The 18,511-nt window shown below is 47.8% G+C and overlaps 2 protein-coding genes across 2 annotated transcripts; one reads left to right on the top strand and one right to left on the bottom strand.

Annotated features, from left to right (window-relative positions):
• The first annotated feature begins 9,592 nt into the window (after nucleotides 1-9,592).
• LOC123394918 (guanosine deaminase-like) lies at nucleotides 9,593-12,429 on the top strand. The gene is made up of 5 exons (XM_045089802.1): nucleotides 9,593-10,059; nucleotides 10,743-10,802; nucleotides 10,974-11,164; nucleotides 11,914-12,018; nucleotides 12,106-12,429. The coding sequence occupies exons 1-5, from the start codon at nucleotides 9,600-9,602 to the stop codon at nucleotides 12,292-12,294; spliced, it is 1,005 nt and encodes a 334-aa protein (XP_044945737.1). The 5' UTR covers nucleotides 9,593-9,599; the 3' UTR covers nucleotides 12,295-12,429.
• A 747-nt stretch (nucleotides 12,430-13,176) lies between these two features.
• Nucleotides 13,177-17,067, bottom strand: LOC123394917 (probable polygalacturonase). Its single transcript, XM_045089801.1, has 7 exons — nucleotides 16,763-17,067; nucleotides 16,558-16,675; nucleotides 15,540-15,857; nucleotides 15,087-15,207; nucleotides 14,818-14,992; nucleotides 14,653-14,723; nucleotides 13,177-14,132 (listed from the first exon to the last, which is right to left on the bottom strand). Exons 2-7 carry the CDS (start codon nucleotides 16,573-16,575, stop codon nucleotides 13,405-13,407), a joined length of 1,431 nt encoding a protein of 476 aa, XP_044945736.1. The 5' UTR covers nucleotides 16,576-16,675; nucleotides 16,763-17,067; the 3' UTR covers nucleotides 13,177-13,404.
• Between the last annotated feature and the right edge of the window lie 1,444 nt (nucleotides 17,068-18,511).

Raw genomic sequence — 18,511 nt, 5'->3', positions numbered from 1 at the left:
GCTACTCGACCTACGTGCACTCTAGGGGACTCTTACCGCAAGAGTGCTCCGACTGCAGTAAGTACTCGCACTCGGAAATCTTGTCTACGGACACGACAAAAATACAGACCAAATGTATAAAGACAACTGTTGGTGCAAGCACTCGACAGAAGTCTTGGGGATTACACCCACTGGGTTCACTCGGAGTGAACCCATTGCAAACAACAGACAATGGCACCACCCAGTGGGTTACAGAAGAAAAGTAAGTACTTACTAGACTACTTACTCGGATGTCATCGCACAGCTCCAAGCTCCGCTGGTACAAAGCCGCAACGGAGTCATAAGCCTTCTTGGCCTCTCCGGCCATCAGCTCCACTTGGACCATGGCTCCCTTGGCCGCTCCCACCTGCTCCTCTGGGACACACGGAATGCTGAATTCAACATTCGACAAACCGGGAATCGTGGGAAGATCCTGGGGCATCCCAAGATTCGCCCCAGTCGGTTCCTCACCCACCGGCACTGGTTCAGTCGGTGGAGGCACTTCGGTCGGTGGAGCGTCGGCGGCAGGGGCAGCAGCAGGAGGAGCAGCCTCAAGGACAGGCTCCACGACAGGCTCCGCGGCCGGGTCGGCTCTCCCTTGCCCGTCCTCGTCCAGGTGCATCGCCCTTGACAAGCCGAATGGCACGACGATTCAGAAAAAGAAAAGGATAGTACAGTCTACAGGAATAAAACACCCGACCCTCTTACAACATACCTGGCTGGGACGAGACGACGTTGTCCATGTCCATGGGATCATCCCCTTGGCGGACCGGAGAGGTTCCAGAAGTGGCGACCGTGTCGAGTGAGGCCCATTCGATTTGTAAAGCAGGAGTTCACTCGGGTAACATAAAAAGCCAAAAGTTGGATTCACTTACGTGGATGTGACGGGGATGGCAACCCTCATGCGCGGCAGAGCCTTCCGAGGTTTGGGCCCACTCGGTTTGGGCGCCCTGGAAGACTGGCCTACGGGCTCAGCGGGGGCGTCCCTGGACCTCTTCGTGCCTCGAGCACTCGGGACCACCGAAGCGGCAGGTGGAGCACTCGACGACGTAGGAGGAGCCGAAGGGACGACAGGCTCGTGTCGACGCTTACTCCGATGCTCTGGCTATAGAGGCGGCGAGTCGCGCTCTTCGTCTTCTTCCTCCTCCTCGCTGTCCTCCTCCTCCGACTCCCCGCTGTCGGAGACATATTCGGCGCTCTCCACGCTCCCCTCCTGGCTGCCTTCCTCCTCCTCCTCCTCCGGATCCCCGTTCGAGACGGGGGAGGACCAGTTGGTACACTCCTGCATGAGATTCAGTCGGAAACATTAAGCATCACACGAGGATATAAATGAACGACTGAAATCAAGACAGTTCGATGCAGTCGGCTAATGCTACTCACCTGATTCGGTGGCGGGTTGTCCGCGCTGTAAGGCGCCACTCGGCGAGCTCCTTTAGGGTTCTCGCAAGGTCTCGTGATTTGGAGCACTATCGAGGTCACCTTCTCCTCGAGTATGCCCACCGCGACGGTCCGAGTGGAATCCTCGGGCCCTGTGTAGAGCCACATAGCGTGGTGGCGAGCTTGCAGAGGCTGGATCCACCGACCGATGAAGACTTCCAGCAGGTCAATACCGGTGACCCCCCTCCTGACAACATCCACGAGTGCCTCGACCAAAGGCTGGATGTCGTTGTTCTCAGTTTTCGAGAGGGCGAGTTGCTTGGGCGGAGCAGGACGGTCTAGACTAAATGGAGGTAGCCCAGTCGACGCGTTCGGACATGCTATATCCTGGCAGTAGAACCACGTCGACTGCCAGTTCCTAACCGACTCGCTCAACTGCAGAGTAGGGTAGCTGCTCCGACTCTTCTTTTGGATCCCTAAACCCCAGCAGAGCTGGAGGAGATGCGTCTTGTCATCCGACTGACTAAGACATTTTATGGTTTGGGAGCGGGCGGAGAAGATGTATTTGAATAAACCTCAATGGGGAGGACAACCAATAAAGCACTCGCACAAAACAATGAAGGCAGAAAGGTGGGCGATGGCATTCGGAGGGAAGTGATGGAGTTGAGCACCAAAATGATTCATGATACCCTTGAAGAAAGGATGCGGGGGCAGAGAGAAACCTCGGTGAATATGGCTGAGGAGCAAGACGCGCTCCCCCTCCCGTGGCGCCGGCTCGACCTCGTCGTCCGCTGGCAGCCTCCAGGACTTATGCACGAGCTGGCCGTGCTCTACCAGCTCCAGCAGGTCCCCCTCCATCACTGTGGAGGGGAGAAAGTCTCCGTGGATCCATCCCGCCGGCAATGGTCGCTGCCGCCGCTGAGCAGCCGACACCTTGCCCTTCTTCTTCCTTGCCTCCATCTTGCTGGTTTGACCTTTGGTCATGGTGACGATGGCGAGCTCTCGAGAAGGATGGGAAGAGAAGGGTGTATGAGCGCAGGAGGTGGCGAGGAAGACGGAGCAGGCAAGAGCAGAGGATTCGGCGAGCATAACCGAAGGGTCCCGTCGACCAGAGTTAAATAGAGCACCGACTGGGTCGCTGGCGAGCGGGCCCGAAATCTTATCTGCCCAACCAGCCGCGGCGATATCGGCGGAGGAGTTGAAGGCGCGAGGATCGAGGAGTCAGGCGCTACTCGAGCGCGCTGACGTCGCCCCCGCTAAGTGCGCGGAACCCGAAATTTGAGATCCTGGGAAATCCGCCGTTGTCAGTTGACCGGTCGCGTCAAAAGATGCCGCGAAAGCACTCGGTTCCCGACAGTCTGTTTCGCAGAACACATCTACTCGGACCATTAGTCAGGAGAGATAAAATGGATAGAGGCAAGCAACGCCCAAGCCGAACATAGTCCAGTCGGATCTGAACCTCGAGCACTCCTTTGGCGTTTCAACCCCAATCCATTCGGGGACTAATGATGGGGTCATAGTCCTAGGGTAGGGTCATAGGCCTGTCCTACAGGTCCTACCCAAGGACTACCCCACACAAGGGTAGGACCTTAAGTATGCCCGACTGAAGTAAGGTGCCCCCATCATCCAGTCGGAACAGGCCCAGAATCATCCAGTCGGAGACTAACACTCGGAGGACACCGGGCCTACCGACTGGATACACTCGGTGCGTCGTAACCTCTCTGGAGAGAAACTGCCGTACGTTTCCGGGTGCATTTACTAGCATTTATAGCATACGTTACCTGTAACGCATGCATTCAATCGCCACTACTCCACCCTTGAATCAGAACCGTTGTGGAGGGCAGCGCACTCTATATAAGCCGCCCTCCCCCACTGGTAAGAGGGTTAGAAAAACATTGTACTCCATATTACACTCGGTAACAAGATCCGAGAGCACTGAGACGTAGGGCTATTACCTCCACCGCAGAGGGGCCTGAACTCATACAACCTCGCCGTAGCTAGGACTCTGCCCATCTCATTCGTACCCTACACATCTACTGTCAGGCTTATACCCACGACAACAACAACATGATGCGTGCTTGCTGCCTCTTTTGTCACTCGGAAAGGTCACCACACGGTATGAACCCAAAACCAAGCACTTCTCCCGTTGCAAGAATCATAGATCTAGTTGGCCAAACAAAACCCAAGACTCGGAGAGACTTACAAGGATATCAAATCATGCATAAAAGAAATCAGCAAAGACTCAAATATATATCATAGATAATCTGATCACAAATCCACAATTCATCGGATCTCGACAAACACACCGCCAAAGAGGATTACATCGGATAGATCTCCATGAAGATCATGGAGAACTTTGTATTGAAGATCCAAGAGAGAGAAGAAGTCATCTAGCTACTAACTACGGACCCGTAGGTTTGAAGTGAACTACTCACGAGTCATTGGAGGGGCGATGATGTTGATGTAGAAGCCCTCCAACTTCAAAGTTCCCTCCGGCAGGGCACCGGGAAGGGTCTCGAGATGAGATCTTGCGGAAACGGAAACTTGCGGCGGCGGAAAAGTGTTTTCGTGGATTCCCCTATCATTCTGTATTTTAGGGAATATATAGGCGAAGGAGCTAGGTCAGGGGGGCGCCAGGGAGGCCACAAGCCTGGTAGCCGCCGCCCCTGGTGGCGGCTACAAGGCTTGTGGGCCCCCTGTGGCTCTCCTGCCTTGGCCCTCAAGTCCCCTAATCTTCTTCCGTTCTGAAAAAAATTATTTCGGGGATTTTATTCCGTTTGGACTGCGTTCCAAAATCAGATCTGAAAAGAGTTAAAAACACAGAAAAAACAGGAACTGGCACTTGGCACTGAATTAATAAGTTAGTCCCAAGAAAGATATAAAAGGTACATAAACATCCAAAGATGATAAGATAATAGCATGAAACCATCAAAAATTATAGATACGTTTGAGACGTATCAGTATGCGGATACCGACGATCGAATCTCGGGCAAGTAACATACCGAAGGACAAAGGGAATGACATACAGGATTATATGAATCCTTGACACTGAGGTTCAGCCGATAAGATCTTCAGAGAATATGTAGGATCCAATATGGGCATCCATGTCCCGCTATTGGATATTGACCGAGGAGTACCTCGGGGCATGTCTACATAGTTCTCGAACCCGCAGGGTCTGCACACTTAAGGTTCAATGATGTTTTAGTATAGTTGAGTTATATGTGTGGTTACCGAATGTTGTTCGGAGTCCCGGATGAGATCACGGACGTCTAGAGGGTTTCCAGAATGGTCCGGAAACAAAGATTGATATATATGATGGTTTCATTTGGTTACCAGAAAGTTTCGGGCAATTCCGGCAATGTACCGGGAGTGACGAATGGGTTCCGGGAGTTCACCGGAAGGCCCCCACCCACCCGTGAGTGAGCCCAAGGCTATAGGGTGGCGCCATCAGCCCTTAGTGGGATGGTGGGACAACCCAATAAGGCCTTGGCGCCAAGAAGAGAAAAAATCAAAGAGAAAGAAAAGGGAGAGGTGTGAAGTAAGAGAAGGAATCCACTTTCCAATCCTAATTGGAGTAGGATTCCTCCTCTCCTTCCTAGCCGGCGCACCCTTGGGGACTTGGTCCTCAAGGCAAGGAATCAATCAAGTTTCTACTAAAACAGAACTATAGAATCAGTCCGTCCGGTTAAGCATTGGGGAGCTGATAGGTCGAACGGAGTGGTGCCAGAGCTCTAAAGTGGCTCTAAATATCCATTTCTTTGATTTTCCTGCAACAAGGCGAGCAGGAGAAGCTACTCTCTTTTTAGTCGCAGAATGACCCCATTATGCAATGAATATTTGCTATTCTTGTGAGTGCTCAGGACTGCCAATTCAGATAGTAAATTCTGGGTGAATGTGTCTTTGTTGTACCCTGCAACATACTAGAGCTAGCGCCTGTCCCACTTTAGAACACTAAGAACGTAATAAGCCTAGCCGGGACAAATGCACTCAGTGTTAGTCCGATCACCTCGGCTAAAGTGGTAATAGTACGCGCCCCGCTCCCAAACAAAGAAAAAGGTGCGTGCCGCACTCACGAGGGACTGCCAGTGAGATACTGGAGGAAGGTGGGGATGCTTCGAAAGGTGTCAGCAGGTGCGCGGAGCCGGAGCCGGCATGTTCGCCCGCTGGGCCGAGTGTTCGCCCACTTCTTTTTCTTCGCCTTTAGAGAGAAATCCGTGTCCGCCCCAGCAAGAATCGTCGTAAATAGGGGCACGTTAGAACATTATCTACATGTTTCCTTTTCTTGCTTCATGGCACATGCCTATTGTAAAACATACCTACCGGGAGAAAAGTACTAGTTTGTGAACATGCCATTCCCTTTCTTCGTGCACTCATTTACTAGATAGTCAGGAACCTTCTTTTGACTTGACCAGCTTACTTTACTAGTAGAGTAGTAGGCCTTTGCTTCTGAATGACCTTACAAAATGGATCAACTAGAAATGAATCGGTGTCATAAACGAATTTCGCTAACCGTCGGATTGCTCTACCGGGTCAAAAAACAAGGGATCGCCTACTATAAGTATGAAACTAGGTAACTACTTTAGCTGCTCTCGAAACTGAACCATCGTGAATAGAACTAGCGCTTAAGGAAGAGTAGGATCTGTTAGCAAGTCATATTCAACCAGCCCCCCCAAATAGTCCTATTTTTCCTCCACGTCGATAAGGAGCTAAAAGATCGACGACCTTAATACCTGTTTCAAAGATGGATAATTTCGTATCTAACTCGATAAAGGCAGGCGCTAGGACTCTCATAGACTTGCCGGGAAATAGAAAATTTGGAATCGGCTTTTCTTTTGCGCTAAAAAAAACTTGAGGCCTTTTCCCTTATTATATGGCCTAGCTGGCGAGCGATCCCAGTCCGCGGCAGAGAACAAGACAGCAAGCGAGCGTACCTTACCCCAAGCCATTAAGCTAATATCTCCCTTGCCATTAATTCAACAAGGCTTCCGAGAAAGCATTTCGATAATAATCCGTTTGATCTGTTTTACCGAGAAGGACTCAGGGAGATGAAAGGTAGAGAATGGCTTATTCGTAAAAGAAGGCTCCCAGCCAAATATAGAATAGAAAGGAAGGGGCATCCCCGTGAGAAAACCAGGTGGTGTTACTTTCCTGCTTCCACCTGAACCTGCTTGCAGGCCTTATAGAAAAGTCTTGTATAAGATAACATGATTGTGAGGTTCTGGAAGAGAGACGACGTAGGCTGATTCAAAGTAAACAGAAAACCACCCCTTAAACTCATTTGCTCAACATTCTTTCCACAACAACTAGAAAAGTGGAGAAAATCCAATAAGGGGAGGTCCCGGTGAATACAAATCAATTGGAAACCGAACCCCGCATTCATGTCTCTAACAAGGCTGTCTAAGCTAAGCGGCCATGGACCCAGAATTTTTACTAGAAGTAGAAGAGTTACACAAAGTTCGCGAAATGATCACAAGTCTTTGCCCAAAAGGATAATCCTAGAATTCCGTCTGTCTTCTGGATTTGGAGAAGTGCCGATTTTCAAGAACGCGAATCTTATGATATGGTGGGAATCTCTTATGATAATCATCCGCGCCTTAAACGTATCTTTGAATTAGCCCAGGAGGCGCGGGCGAGCAACTAAAGCCGACTTCCTTCCCCTGATTGGAATTGGTTGAAAGCCCAACCGTCAAAAGGATGCTACAATGTTCGAAATTATCAACTTAACATGCCCCCTTACTTCCTTCACACGGATAATGAATGGAAGCAGATAGAACCTATTCAATCAAAAAACGTATTCTAACGCCTGTATTTAGATAAGAAAAGCGAGGTTTCAATGGCTTGGAAGGGAATCTATCATCTGTCGGTCTAACGGGGGTTATAAGATGGATAATCTCACCAATGCTCTCTGAGCCTCATCCCCCTCCCTCCTATATATAGTGGTGATTTAGGGCTGATTTGAGACAATTTTTGCCACGTGCAACTTAGATCTAGACACCATAGTTCTTCCTCTAGATCATATTTCTGCGGAGCTCGGGCGTAGTCGTGCAGGCGTAGATCGTCACCACCACCGGAGCACCGTCACGCTGCCGGAGAAGTCATCTACTTCTCCATCTTGCTTGATCTATCAAGAACGATGAGATCATCGTCGAGTTGTACGTGTGCTGAACGCGGAGGTGTCGTCCGTTCGGCGCTAGATCGGAACGGATCGTGGGACGGATCGCGGGACGGTTTGTTGGGCAGATCGAGGTATGTGAGGCAGTTCCACTACATCAACCGCGTTTCTTAACGCTTCCTGCTGTGCGATCTACAAGGGTACGTAGATCCAAATCTCCAGCCGTAGATGGACATCACCATGATAGGTCTTTGTGTGCGTAGGGAATTTTTTGTTTCACACGCAACGTTCCCCAACACGGTGAGAGTAGCCTGGTATAGTTATTTTCAGCTAACCGTTAGCAACGATCAATCTTTACTTATTCATGATTGCTATGATGTTGTCTTGCCTTAACGCTAATGTTTGTTGTGAGCTTGCGAGTACATTCAAAGTACTCACCTGGCTTGTCATGCCAGTTTGCAGGTCATGCCTTGATTGCTTGCTTGTCGGGGATTCCGAATTGCGAGCTAGGGTGTGTGTTCCAGCCAGAGTCCCTGCGGAGTGGAGTCCATCACATAGGTCGTTGTTCCGTTGTTAGTGAAGGATTTACCGTAGGCAGGTGTAGTATCGCCAAGGCGATGTAATCCATATGTATCCTTGTAATCTTTTCCATAGTAATAAAGAGCTGATTTGTTATGTGCCAACGGTTCCGTATTCCAGAGGACTTGTCCTTGGGCTGGAATACGGGGTGCTCTGGTTTCCTCTGAGTCAGGGTGCAACATGAGGCAATAAAACGCGATGTGTGGAGGTGTTGGCCTCGCTTGTTGGGTGAATTCTGGGTTAGTGTTGGCCTCACTTGTTGGGTCAAAAGAGGTTCAATGTTGGCCTCTTCGTTGATGCGTGGAGGACTACCATCAACAATCGGAGAGGCAACCCGGTTCAAATCCAAGTGCAAGTTAGCATCAACTTCTTTATGACAAATAACTCTAGATCCTTGTCTATTGATTCAGCCACCGTCTTCTTGTATGCAAGTCAACGTTGCTCGGAGTTCACATGCATGGTCTTCCAAGGAATGTCCATTCCAAATTCAACATTATGCCTACCATCAAACTCAACAATACCACTTGGGTCCATCCAATTCAAATCTTTATGGACTTGTTTCAACAACTCGGCATAGCTAGGATAACACTTAAACACCATGTCAAGCTCATCCAGGTCCGATCAATATTGCTTTTAAAAAAAGCATCGTTGTCCACGTGATGAACGTAAACACATGTTTTTCCCATCCCTAAAAATTTCAAATAACACAACATACAATATATTTTATAAGCAATCATTCAAAGACTACAAAATCTGCATAATCATAAGAACCCTAATCTTAACATCCAAACAACCCTAAGCATAACCCCATCATATCCCTAACCCCAACACAACCCTCAATCGTACATACAAAGGACCCTAATCCTAACATACAAACAAGTGCAACAAAAGCATACACATCCCAAATTTCATGAGGAACTAGGGTTTGCTCAAATTTGCAAAAAAAATGAGCAAATAAGATTTTTTTTTTTTTTTGGATGAGAGAGAGGGGGGCGGAGGAGATTACCTGAAGAGAGGGATTGAGTTCCAAATCCGTGAATCAAGTCTTCAGATATGTAAGATTTGGGAAGGGATTTGAGGAAGCGGGAAAGGGAAACTCGAGGGGGACCTCTCTTTCTCTGTTGTGGTTGATGGGGGTGACTGGGAAGGGGTTGGGGAAGGCCGGCCCGCGAAGCTGATAAGTGACAGTGTGATGCCTAAGGACTTAGGCGCCACACTGCTGAGGGATGGGATCGGCTTGCCACGGGACGCGGCATGGTCGGGGTGTGACGACTTTGTCTAAGACGTCACACAGTGCAGTGTGACACCTGACTATCAGGTATCACATAAAAAATTAGCTAAGTGATTTTGTTTTTCAACTCGTTTGGTTTGTCAATTTGTTTCGTCAATGGGTTAATTGTGTTCATTTTACCGATCGATCCTGGGACTTACGGCTTTATTTTCTTCTACTATAAATAATAAAACCGCACATGCGGCGCTAAGACGAGGAAGAAGAACCCCGGTGAGGCAGGCCATGTTCCGATCCCACGAACACGTCAGCCTTTCGTGTCGGCTCATCCCACCTCCAAGGAAAGAAAGGGTAACGCAAACGCGCCGCGACAGCGTGACACACGCGACCGACCGACCCTCGGACGGTGGGCCGTCCCGCCGCTCCATCACCGCCGTCCGCCGAGGCGAGAGCCCCGGTCCACGCCGGTTGCCTCCTCCCTCCCTCTCCATCCCTATCCGGTTGCGTCCGGCACTCCGCCAGCGCCAGTGGCCCGCCGCGGCCCTATTTATACGCCACGACCCAGCCGAGCAGAGCAGAGCACGCACTTTCCTTCCAAGTTCCCCCCATTCCCACGGACAGGCACACCGACCCACGCGCATCTCGCCGCCCGCCCGCCCGCCCGCCCGCCCGGGGAGCTCCGCCGATCCGCTCGCCCGCCCGCCCGCCCTCCCTCCGCGCCCGCAAACGATGGAGGAAGCCAAGGGTAAGCATACCGTCCATCTTCCCGCCCGCGGATCGCCACCGGCCGGCTGCAACTCAGCCCGCTCCGGATCGGTCGCGTGCTCGCCTCTACTGATTTCCTTCTTATTAGTCAGTCTCTTTCGGAGGCCGGCAGATCGCCTGCCGCCTCCTGCGTCGTTGGTTGATCCGCCGAGCGTGGGGCGGATCCCCGCGCGCGCGCGTGCTGGACGGTGGGGGAAATGCGGTTGTTTCGTTTCGGATGTGCGGGTCCTCTGCTTTGCGCTCACCCACCCAAAACAGAGCAGCAATGGCGCCCAACTGCCCGTAGAAGGGCCGAGGCAGGGCTCTGCTTTCGCCGCATCTGGGAATTCCGCTAGTTTTGCCACAGCTAGAACAACCTGCTGGTTTTGCGAACGATGCAGACCACGCAAAATCATGTAGAATTGGAAAAACAATGTGTCTGTCTTGGATATGTAAAAGTGATGTCCTCCTGACCGTACGCCAGTACGTAGATTCCCAGTCCTGTGCTCCGTTTGACAACTTTGTTTCCTGCTCCGGTTACACGCAGCTAGTCTTCCAAGTTCATGGGGGGTCTTGTCTGTTGGTTTGTTTCTTCTACCTAGGCTCTGGATTTTGGGTAAACCCTGTGCAAATTATGAAGTAACTTGGATGCCTCGGTAATTTACCTTCTTCGTTCTTTTGCAGTTGTGGAGACCAGGGATGGGACTATCTCAGTTGCCTCCGCGTTTCCCGGTCATCAGGAAGGTACTAATTACCATTTCATCTCTCTAGTTCTTACTTAAAAGCTACCAAACTGCAAGGCAATGCATATCTGACCAGTGCAGGACCCTTTGCTGCATTTGTTATTTTCTGTAATTGTAGAGCTGCTCAAAAGGCCTTCTAGCTTATGCTTATATGTTTTGCTTCGTTTAACAGCCGTACAAGATAGGGATCACAAGTTCTTGTCGAAAGCGGTAGAAGAGGCTTACAAAGGAGTTGACTGTGGACATGGAGGCCCATTTGGTGCGGTCGTCGTCCGTAATGACGAAGTAATAGTCGGTTGCCATAACATGGTTCTGAACAACACCGATCCAACTGCACATGCTGAAGTCACTGCAATAAGAGAGGTAGGGTGTCATGTGCACAGAGGTTATCCCCACCAACTGCTTGGTGCTTGCTGTCTACATTTGGTACTGAATATTTTCCCTGTAGTGGCCTCACATGCTGATATAGGCTGTATCCAATTTAGGCTTCATGCTCACCTGTATATTGTATGTTGTGCTCACCTGTCTACGCAGCTGACAGCCTGAATGCCATATGTCCTGGTCTTTTTGCTCACTCTTCTACATGCTTCATGTTTCAGATTTTCAGCTTTCCTGATTCTCACATTAGTAGTTTTATTATCTCGTATCACCTTGTCAAATTAAGCTACTTCAGTGTGACTACATAAAGTTGACTGTTCAACCATGTTATATAATTTATTGAAGACTGTTCAAGCATGTTATATAATTTATTGAAGACAGGGCTAAAGTTCCATAGTGATGCAAACATACTCTACCAGCCTAACAATTGCTTTTTATTTTCATCAGAAAGGTTGGTAATGGATGAGTTATCATTGATGACAGCGTAGCTACTGTCATTATAGCGTAGCTACTGTCAACGTTGGTGGATAAAATAGAACATATTTATTTTGACATAACAACATGCATTTATTTTTCTTAACAATCCACCAAGAGCTGTTGTTAGTGGCATAGGTCATATGGTTCATATTCCCTCTGAGCCGGTATATAATGCATGGTATTTTTGCATTTTATATTAGTTACTTCCCATTGTTTGGCTATCTGTCTCACACAATCACTTTTTGCTTGTACTCTAGGCTTGCAAAAAGCTTGGAAAGATTGAGCTGTCGGATTGCGAAATGTACGCATCATGTGAACCTTGCCCAATGTGTTTTGGGGCTGTTCATCTATCCCGGATCAAGGTTCATCCTTTACCTTACCATTCCTCATCTGGTACAATATGTTTATTTGATCCTTAATTAGCAATCTTGTTGAATACTTCAATACAGAGGCTGGTGTATGGAGCCAAGGCAGAAGCTGCTATTGCCATTGGATTCGACGACTTCATTGCTGATGCTCTGAGAGGAACTGGGTTCTACCAGAAGGCCAACATGGAGATTAAGCGAGCCGATGGGAATGGAGCCCTGCTTGCTGAACAAGTCTTTGAGAACACCAAAGAGAAGTTTCGAATGTACTAATATGTAGCAACGACATGGTAGAATTTTACATCATGAAAGACCTTGATGCTCAGAAATAATAATGTAATTGTCAACATTGTCATTGGCCATGGACTACAAACTATCGATTTGAATATACCATTTGATTTATCATTATGCTCATCTCTCAGAAATAGGTATGCTACTGCTTGAGGAAGACTATTATTACCTTACTCTTTCGTTTGATCTTTCTTAATTCTGAGATATACTAATTTGGGTAAATTATTAGTGATAATAAGACCTTCACCATTGCTCCATCTTTAAAAAGTTCAAATGTATGAATGCAACATTTCATAATTTACATTTACATGGCAGAAATCACCGAGTACAGTTTTTCTAACATTCACATGCTTTTTGTTTCAAAATTTACATAGAAAAAAATCATTAAATACAATTTTTGGAGCCTTCTTAAATTTCCTTCTACATTTCAGTACACATTTTTTGTTTCATTATATTCATAGCAGAAATCACTTAATACATTCTTTTTAGCTTTCACATGCCTTTTGTTTTAAATTCTCATCCTACAGAAATCACTTAATACATTCTTTTTAGCTTTCACATGCTTTTTGTTTCAAATTCTCATCATACTTTCCAGGTTTCCGACACTATGTTCCCTCCTGCATTTCATTTCATGCATAAAATCCATCTACTCAACATTTAATTGAGAACTTACTACATTCTTTTTAGCTTTCACATGCTTTTCGTTTTCAAATTCTCATCATACTTTCCAGGTTTCCGACACTAAGTTCCCTCCTGCATTTCATTTCATGCATAAAATCCATCTACTCAACATGCAATTGAGAACTTACTCACAAAATTCGACACATCGAAAAATGTACTGTTCTAAAATCTATGACTCAAAAGTGAAATACACATCTTGCTTCTGTTCTCATGCTTCAACAAGGCTCTAACAACATACAGAGTACAAATCGAAGATGGCAGCAGAACAAGCTCGGTTCAGAGCTATATACATGAAGGAAACTGCAATCTAAGCAAAACTGATGCAAAAATGAGATGTACATGACTAATAGGACGCATCCCATGATGCAAAGCCCCTTTGCAACAAATAACAAGCATCTATACCTACCTACATTACAGCGAGAACATATGCAGTAAAGAATTTAGTAATATGTTGCCACTAGGCTTATTATGTATGGATGCCCGTGAACGGAAGGCTAAAGAACTGCCACCGTTGTAGCAGATTGGTGTCTCTTCACAATCTGTTTTGAGTTGCTCGCACGACTCTGGGGTCACGGAGTTGGAATACCCTTGGATACGTGAACAATTCCATGGATATCTGGATCGTACGCTGAGAGAGACATTGGAGATGCATATGCTACTGAAGTTGTCGCCCTCAATACCCTCCAAGATGCCAGCAACACCAACATCAATGCCAACGACGTTCTCAATTGTAATGTTGCTTATAATGGGGAGAGCATTTCTGTCATACTTGCTATCGGGGTGTTCGCCGTAGTTTCCAGTGATCCTGATGGCCATCGAGACATTGTGCATGCTCACATCAGCTATATACACATTCCTTACATATCCTCCGCGTCCTGGAGCAGTCTTGATTCTGATCCCATGCAACGAGTTCACAATGCGGAGGCCTTCTGCCCGAACTTCAGATATGCCACCTGACATCTCACTTCCGATGGCAATTCCCGCACCGCCACCTGTCTCCCCTGTGATGTTGCTGATGCTGATATTGGAGCTAGATTGTGCAAATGAAATTCCGTACTCATCCCAACCACTTTTAATGACAATAACATCGTCTCCGTTTCTAACATAACAGTGACTGATGCAAACATTTGTGGAGGAATCTGCATAGATATCGGGTTGCATTAGTACTTCAGGTGAATATTACTGGGCAATTTTAAGCCTTTTGCGATTGCTTAATAAAGACAACCTCAGAATTGTTTTGCATTGTACACCTAAATAACTAGCTTACAGTTGCATCTCAAGATCTGAAAAATTAGCAGTTTCATCTTATAACTTGCATATTTAAATTATTTGCCATTTTTAGAACTATATTTTCTCAAATGGTAAGGCAACATAACTTTGCCCAAAACAATAAATTATTTTGACATGGTTAATTACAATCTTTACCAATTTACATATTTACGAGAATCTCAGCTATAAGTGGAAGTTAAAGTTAACATCCAAACCACAATGGAAGGAAACTATCATTAAAAAGAGAGCATGTGCACGATATTGCAAGAACCAATGGTTTTCCTTTTGGTTTACCCAAAGGCACAATTTAAAATGGGACATAAAAAGTATAACAATAAGAATAACAGGGATGGACCTGAAGTGGAAAAAGAAATCAAAATTTCATATTACCTGGATTAATGCCGTCGGTGTTTGGTGAGTCCAATGGTGCTAGGATTGTGACGTGCTCAACAATAACCTGGCTGTTTATTTAGTAAAAAGTCCAGGTAAGAATTGTCATTTGTAGATAAATTGTGCTATTTTAAAAGGATGCAAGTGGCCATTTAGAAAACCAACCTGCAATATACAGGATGGATATTCCAAAATGGAGAGTTCTTGAAAGTCAAATTGGATATAACAACACTGGTGGAGTACATCAACTCAACAAGATGCGGCCTGGTATAATTAAGTGTGTGGTTGTGGAACCAATCCCACCAATAGGCCCCTTGACCATCAATTGTTCCATTAGCACCTGTCGAGAGTACTAGATTAACACACTTGCAAAGTAACCAGTATAATAATAAAAAGGTTTGTGATGCAACCATAGACGCAAAGTAGTTACTAACCAGTAATTATTACATCTGTCAGATTCGACCCAAAAATTAGGCTTTGGTGTCTTCCTCCGGGGAGCTCTCTACCACGCCCATAGGAGGGAAGAGGGTCTATAACAGGCCAATCGGACGAGTGCTGCAAATACAATATTTTCAATCAATGAAGTTGGGATTTACCACTATTTGTTCAGTTACCTTTTAACTTCAAGAAAACATCATTTAGTAAAGCATATAAGAACATTACATATAGAGTTGCCTATGCATTACTCAGTAGTATTTTAATTTAGAGGAAATCTTTGATCGACATGACAATACAAGATAGCATGTGCTGTGCGCCATGTCATAAACATACAATTCAAAATAGTAATATGATGCAAGTGTGTGCATGTGCGCCATGTCATAAAGCATACAATTCAGAATAGTAATAAGATGCAAATTCTTATGTGCAAGAGCTGTGAGATATATTACCGGAGATCCGATTATTACGGCGTCCTTGTCCAATGACAAAGTGAGATGGCTGATCAAATTAAAACCTCCTGTCAGCCACCTTCCAGCAGGCACAAAGAGCTGCGCGCCGCCCTTGTCTGCAAACGAATTGAGGTAGAAGATGGCATTCTGGAATGCTTTGGTGTTGAGAGTCACGCCATCCCCAACAGCGCCAAACTCGGTTATTGTGACGCTGTGAGGACGGTAGACAGTCGATGCCATGTCCGCGCAGTACATGCCGGATACGCTGGACCATTGTGTCTCAACTATTGTCAGGAAAACCAAAAGCGCCTGGAATGCCTGGCAGAAAAAATCAGAAAGAGTAATGTCAGGAGCCGTCGCATGTTCAGATATTTGAAATACCCCAAACAAAATGCTAACAGCAACATGGAACGTGTGAAATGATGTGTTGCAAGCAGGCTTAATTCTACTCCGTTAACAACGCCTCGCCGAGAACAAAATTATTCTTAATGTCTCAAAGAACTTTTTCTATCAGTACACCTAGGAGACCTCCAGCAAAGACAAGCAGACTAATCTGATCTCAGTTTATGTCCCCTGTTCCCCACTAACTAATGGTCCCTGCAATCGCATGTATAAACCCAAAGGCATCATGAATTCCCAAATGCGCAATATCACTTCCGTCGGATTCTATCGTGGGTGGATCGGCACCCACATGACAGGACGGGACAAGAGGAAAGGACACGCCACAGCTCAGTCAGTTCGCATAATCTCTGCATCTGAATACCGACGGGCAAACACTGCCTGCGCAAAGGACGGATCACGAGCCAGGGAGGAGCACACCACCGTTCGCTCGGCCACCGGATCACCGCCGCCGCCGCCAGCCTGCGGCCCGGCGAGGGAGGAGAAGGAAAAGGGGACGGATCCCATCAGAGCCCCAAAATCAGGCGGCGTCCGGCCGGCCATGATCCATCTCGCCGTCTATGCCGGCCACCCTAGAGGCAGACGAAGGAAGGAGTGGGAAGGGTCAGCGGGCACTTACGGGCTTGGATCTTGCCATCTCGCCGCCGGAGACGGATCTCCGTCTTCCACCAGCGGCGCCCCGTCTTAACTCGTTCCGGTCAAAGCGCCCCTTCAATGTGGCGGCGTGAAGCCGTGAACTGCAATCAGGAAAGCCCATCAAGAAAAAAAAATACACGGAGGGGAGGGAATATACACGGACACCCAAGGAGGCACGGTTCGCTCACCCGCCGGAGATCAATCTCTCTTCCTCGCCTGCTCCCCTCGGTCACGACTCAGGAGGGGGAGAAGAGCCAGTCAGCTCGACACTGGGTGGGTGAGTGAGGGAGGGGGGAGTGATGCGAGGGGAACAGATGGGACAGTGCTAGCCCATGAGCCAATTATGCTGCCGCGCCCGCCACGGTGGTGCGCGCCATAGGGTTCGGCGGGGCGGGGTCGAGGTCGCAGGGGCGCGAGGCAGAGGACGACTAGAGGAAGCTTTATAGCCAAGCAGCAACAGCCGCCGCCAGGAAACGGAACGGAGGGGGATGAGATGGATCGGGGGATGGTTGTGCCCTCCCCTCCCCTATTCGACCCTAAATTCCAGGCAAGGTGATAGCCATTCGATGTCACTGCTTGCCAAATCTCGTCTGATTTTTTCTTCTTCTCGTTCACCGCATCGGGTCAGGTTCTCTATATTTTCCTTTACCGTAAGTAGGAAAATGTGCAGCATTAGCGTGTCCGCAAGGATGATTTTTTTTATGTGTCTATTTGTACGACGGTAAAAAATAATACTCCATCCGTTCCTAAATATAAGTCTTTAAAAAAGTTTCATTAATAAACTACATACGGATGTATATAGACATATTTTAATATAGATTCACTTATTTTGCTTCGTATGTAGACTTCTAGTGAAATATATTAAAAGACTTATATTTAGGAACGGAGGAAGTATGAAACTAAATTTATCGGACGAATACGAAATGTGGAATCGTGGTAACCACATCCACGGACGATTCTAGGGGGGCAAGGGGGCAAACCCCCCTAACAGCATCACTAGCAGAACCCTCAAACCCTTAAAAATAACTGTTTTTTACTGTTTTTATCGGAAAAACGGCGTAAACTAGAACCCTTAAACCCTTAAACCCGTAAAAAAAATTAGAGGTCCGACCCTCAAACCCCTTCCCAGCCTGTAGAAGTGAGGGTTGAGAGGAAAAACTCTCCCCAACCAGCACTCCTTTTCCCACATCGCGCGGGAGGAAGTTGGTTCCCCCGCGCGGGAGGAATCCGCAGCGGCCGCCGCCAGCCCGCCACTCTCCGCCCCGCCGCCCTCCGCGCCCCGGCCGCCGCCCCTCCACGCCCCGCCGCCCTCCGCGCCCCGGCCGCCGCCCCGCCGCCCCTCCGCGCCCCCCCCCCCCCCGCCCACGCCCCGCCTCGCCCCCCCCCCCCCCCCGCCCACGCCCCGCCTCGGCCGGCCGTCCCCGCCCCGCCCCGGTGAGATTTATTTTTTACTTTTTAAGTTTTAAATTTTTGCTTCATTGGCACTAATTGTAGCCACTTGGTATGTAGATGGACTTGTTGTCGGATTGGTCGTCATTCGACGATTCGGACATTGACGAGTTGTTGCAAGACGACGAAATGTTGTGTGATTCTACACAACATGATCCTAGAGGATGAGAGAGGGTTAAACATCCCTTGTTTCTATGACAATGTTGGTACCCCGTGTGCAACCGGAAAGAAACCCTTCTCGCATACACGCTTTTCTTCAAGCACATCGTGAGATTGAGGATGGAACCACTCATGGTCGGCCCGGGATGATCTAGTAGAGCACCACTGGCATTTGGATGGGCGGCGCATTTGTAACGATCAAGATGTGGTCCTTTCCGATCTGGGGGTCGAGGCCCCGAATAGGAAAGAAGCGCATCTAATGTAATTGTCAACATTCTATCATTGGTCATGGACTACAAACTATCGATTTGAATATACCATTTGATTTA

This window comes from Hordeum vulgare, chromosome 5H (assembly GCF_904849725.1).
Source record: "Hordeum vulgare subsp. vulgare chromosome 5H, MorexV3_pseudomolecules_assembly, whole genome shotgun sequence".
NCBI lineage: Eukaryota > Viridiplantae > Streptophyta > Magnoliopsida > Poales > Poaceae > Hordeum > Hordeum vulgare.
The sequence above is the reverse complement of the archived record's forward strand: the minus strand, read 5'-3'. Positions and strand labels throughout refer to the sequence as shown.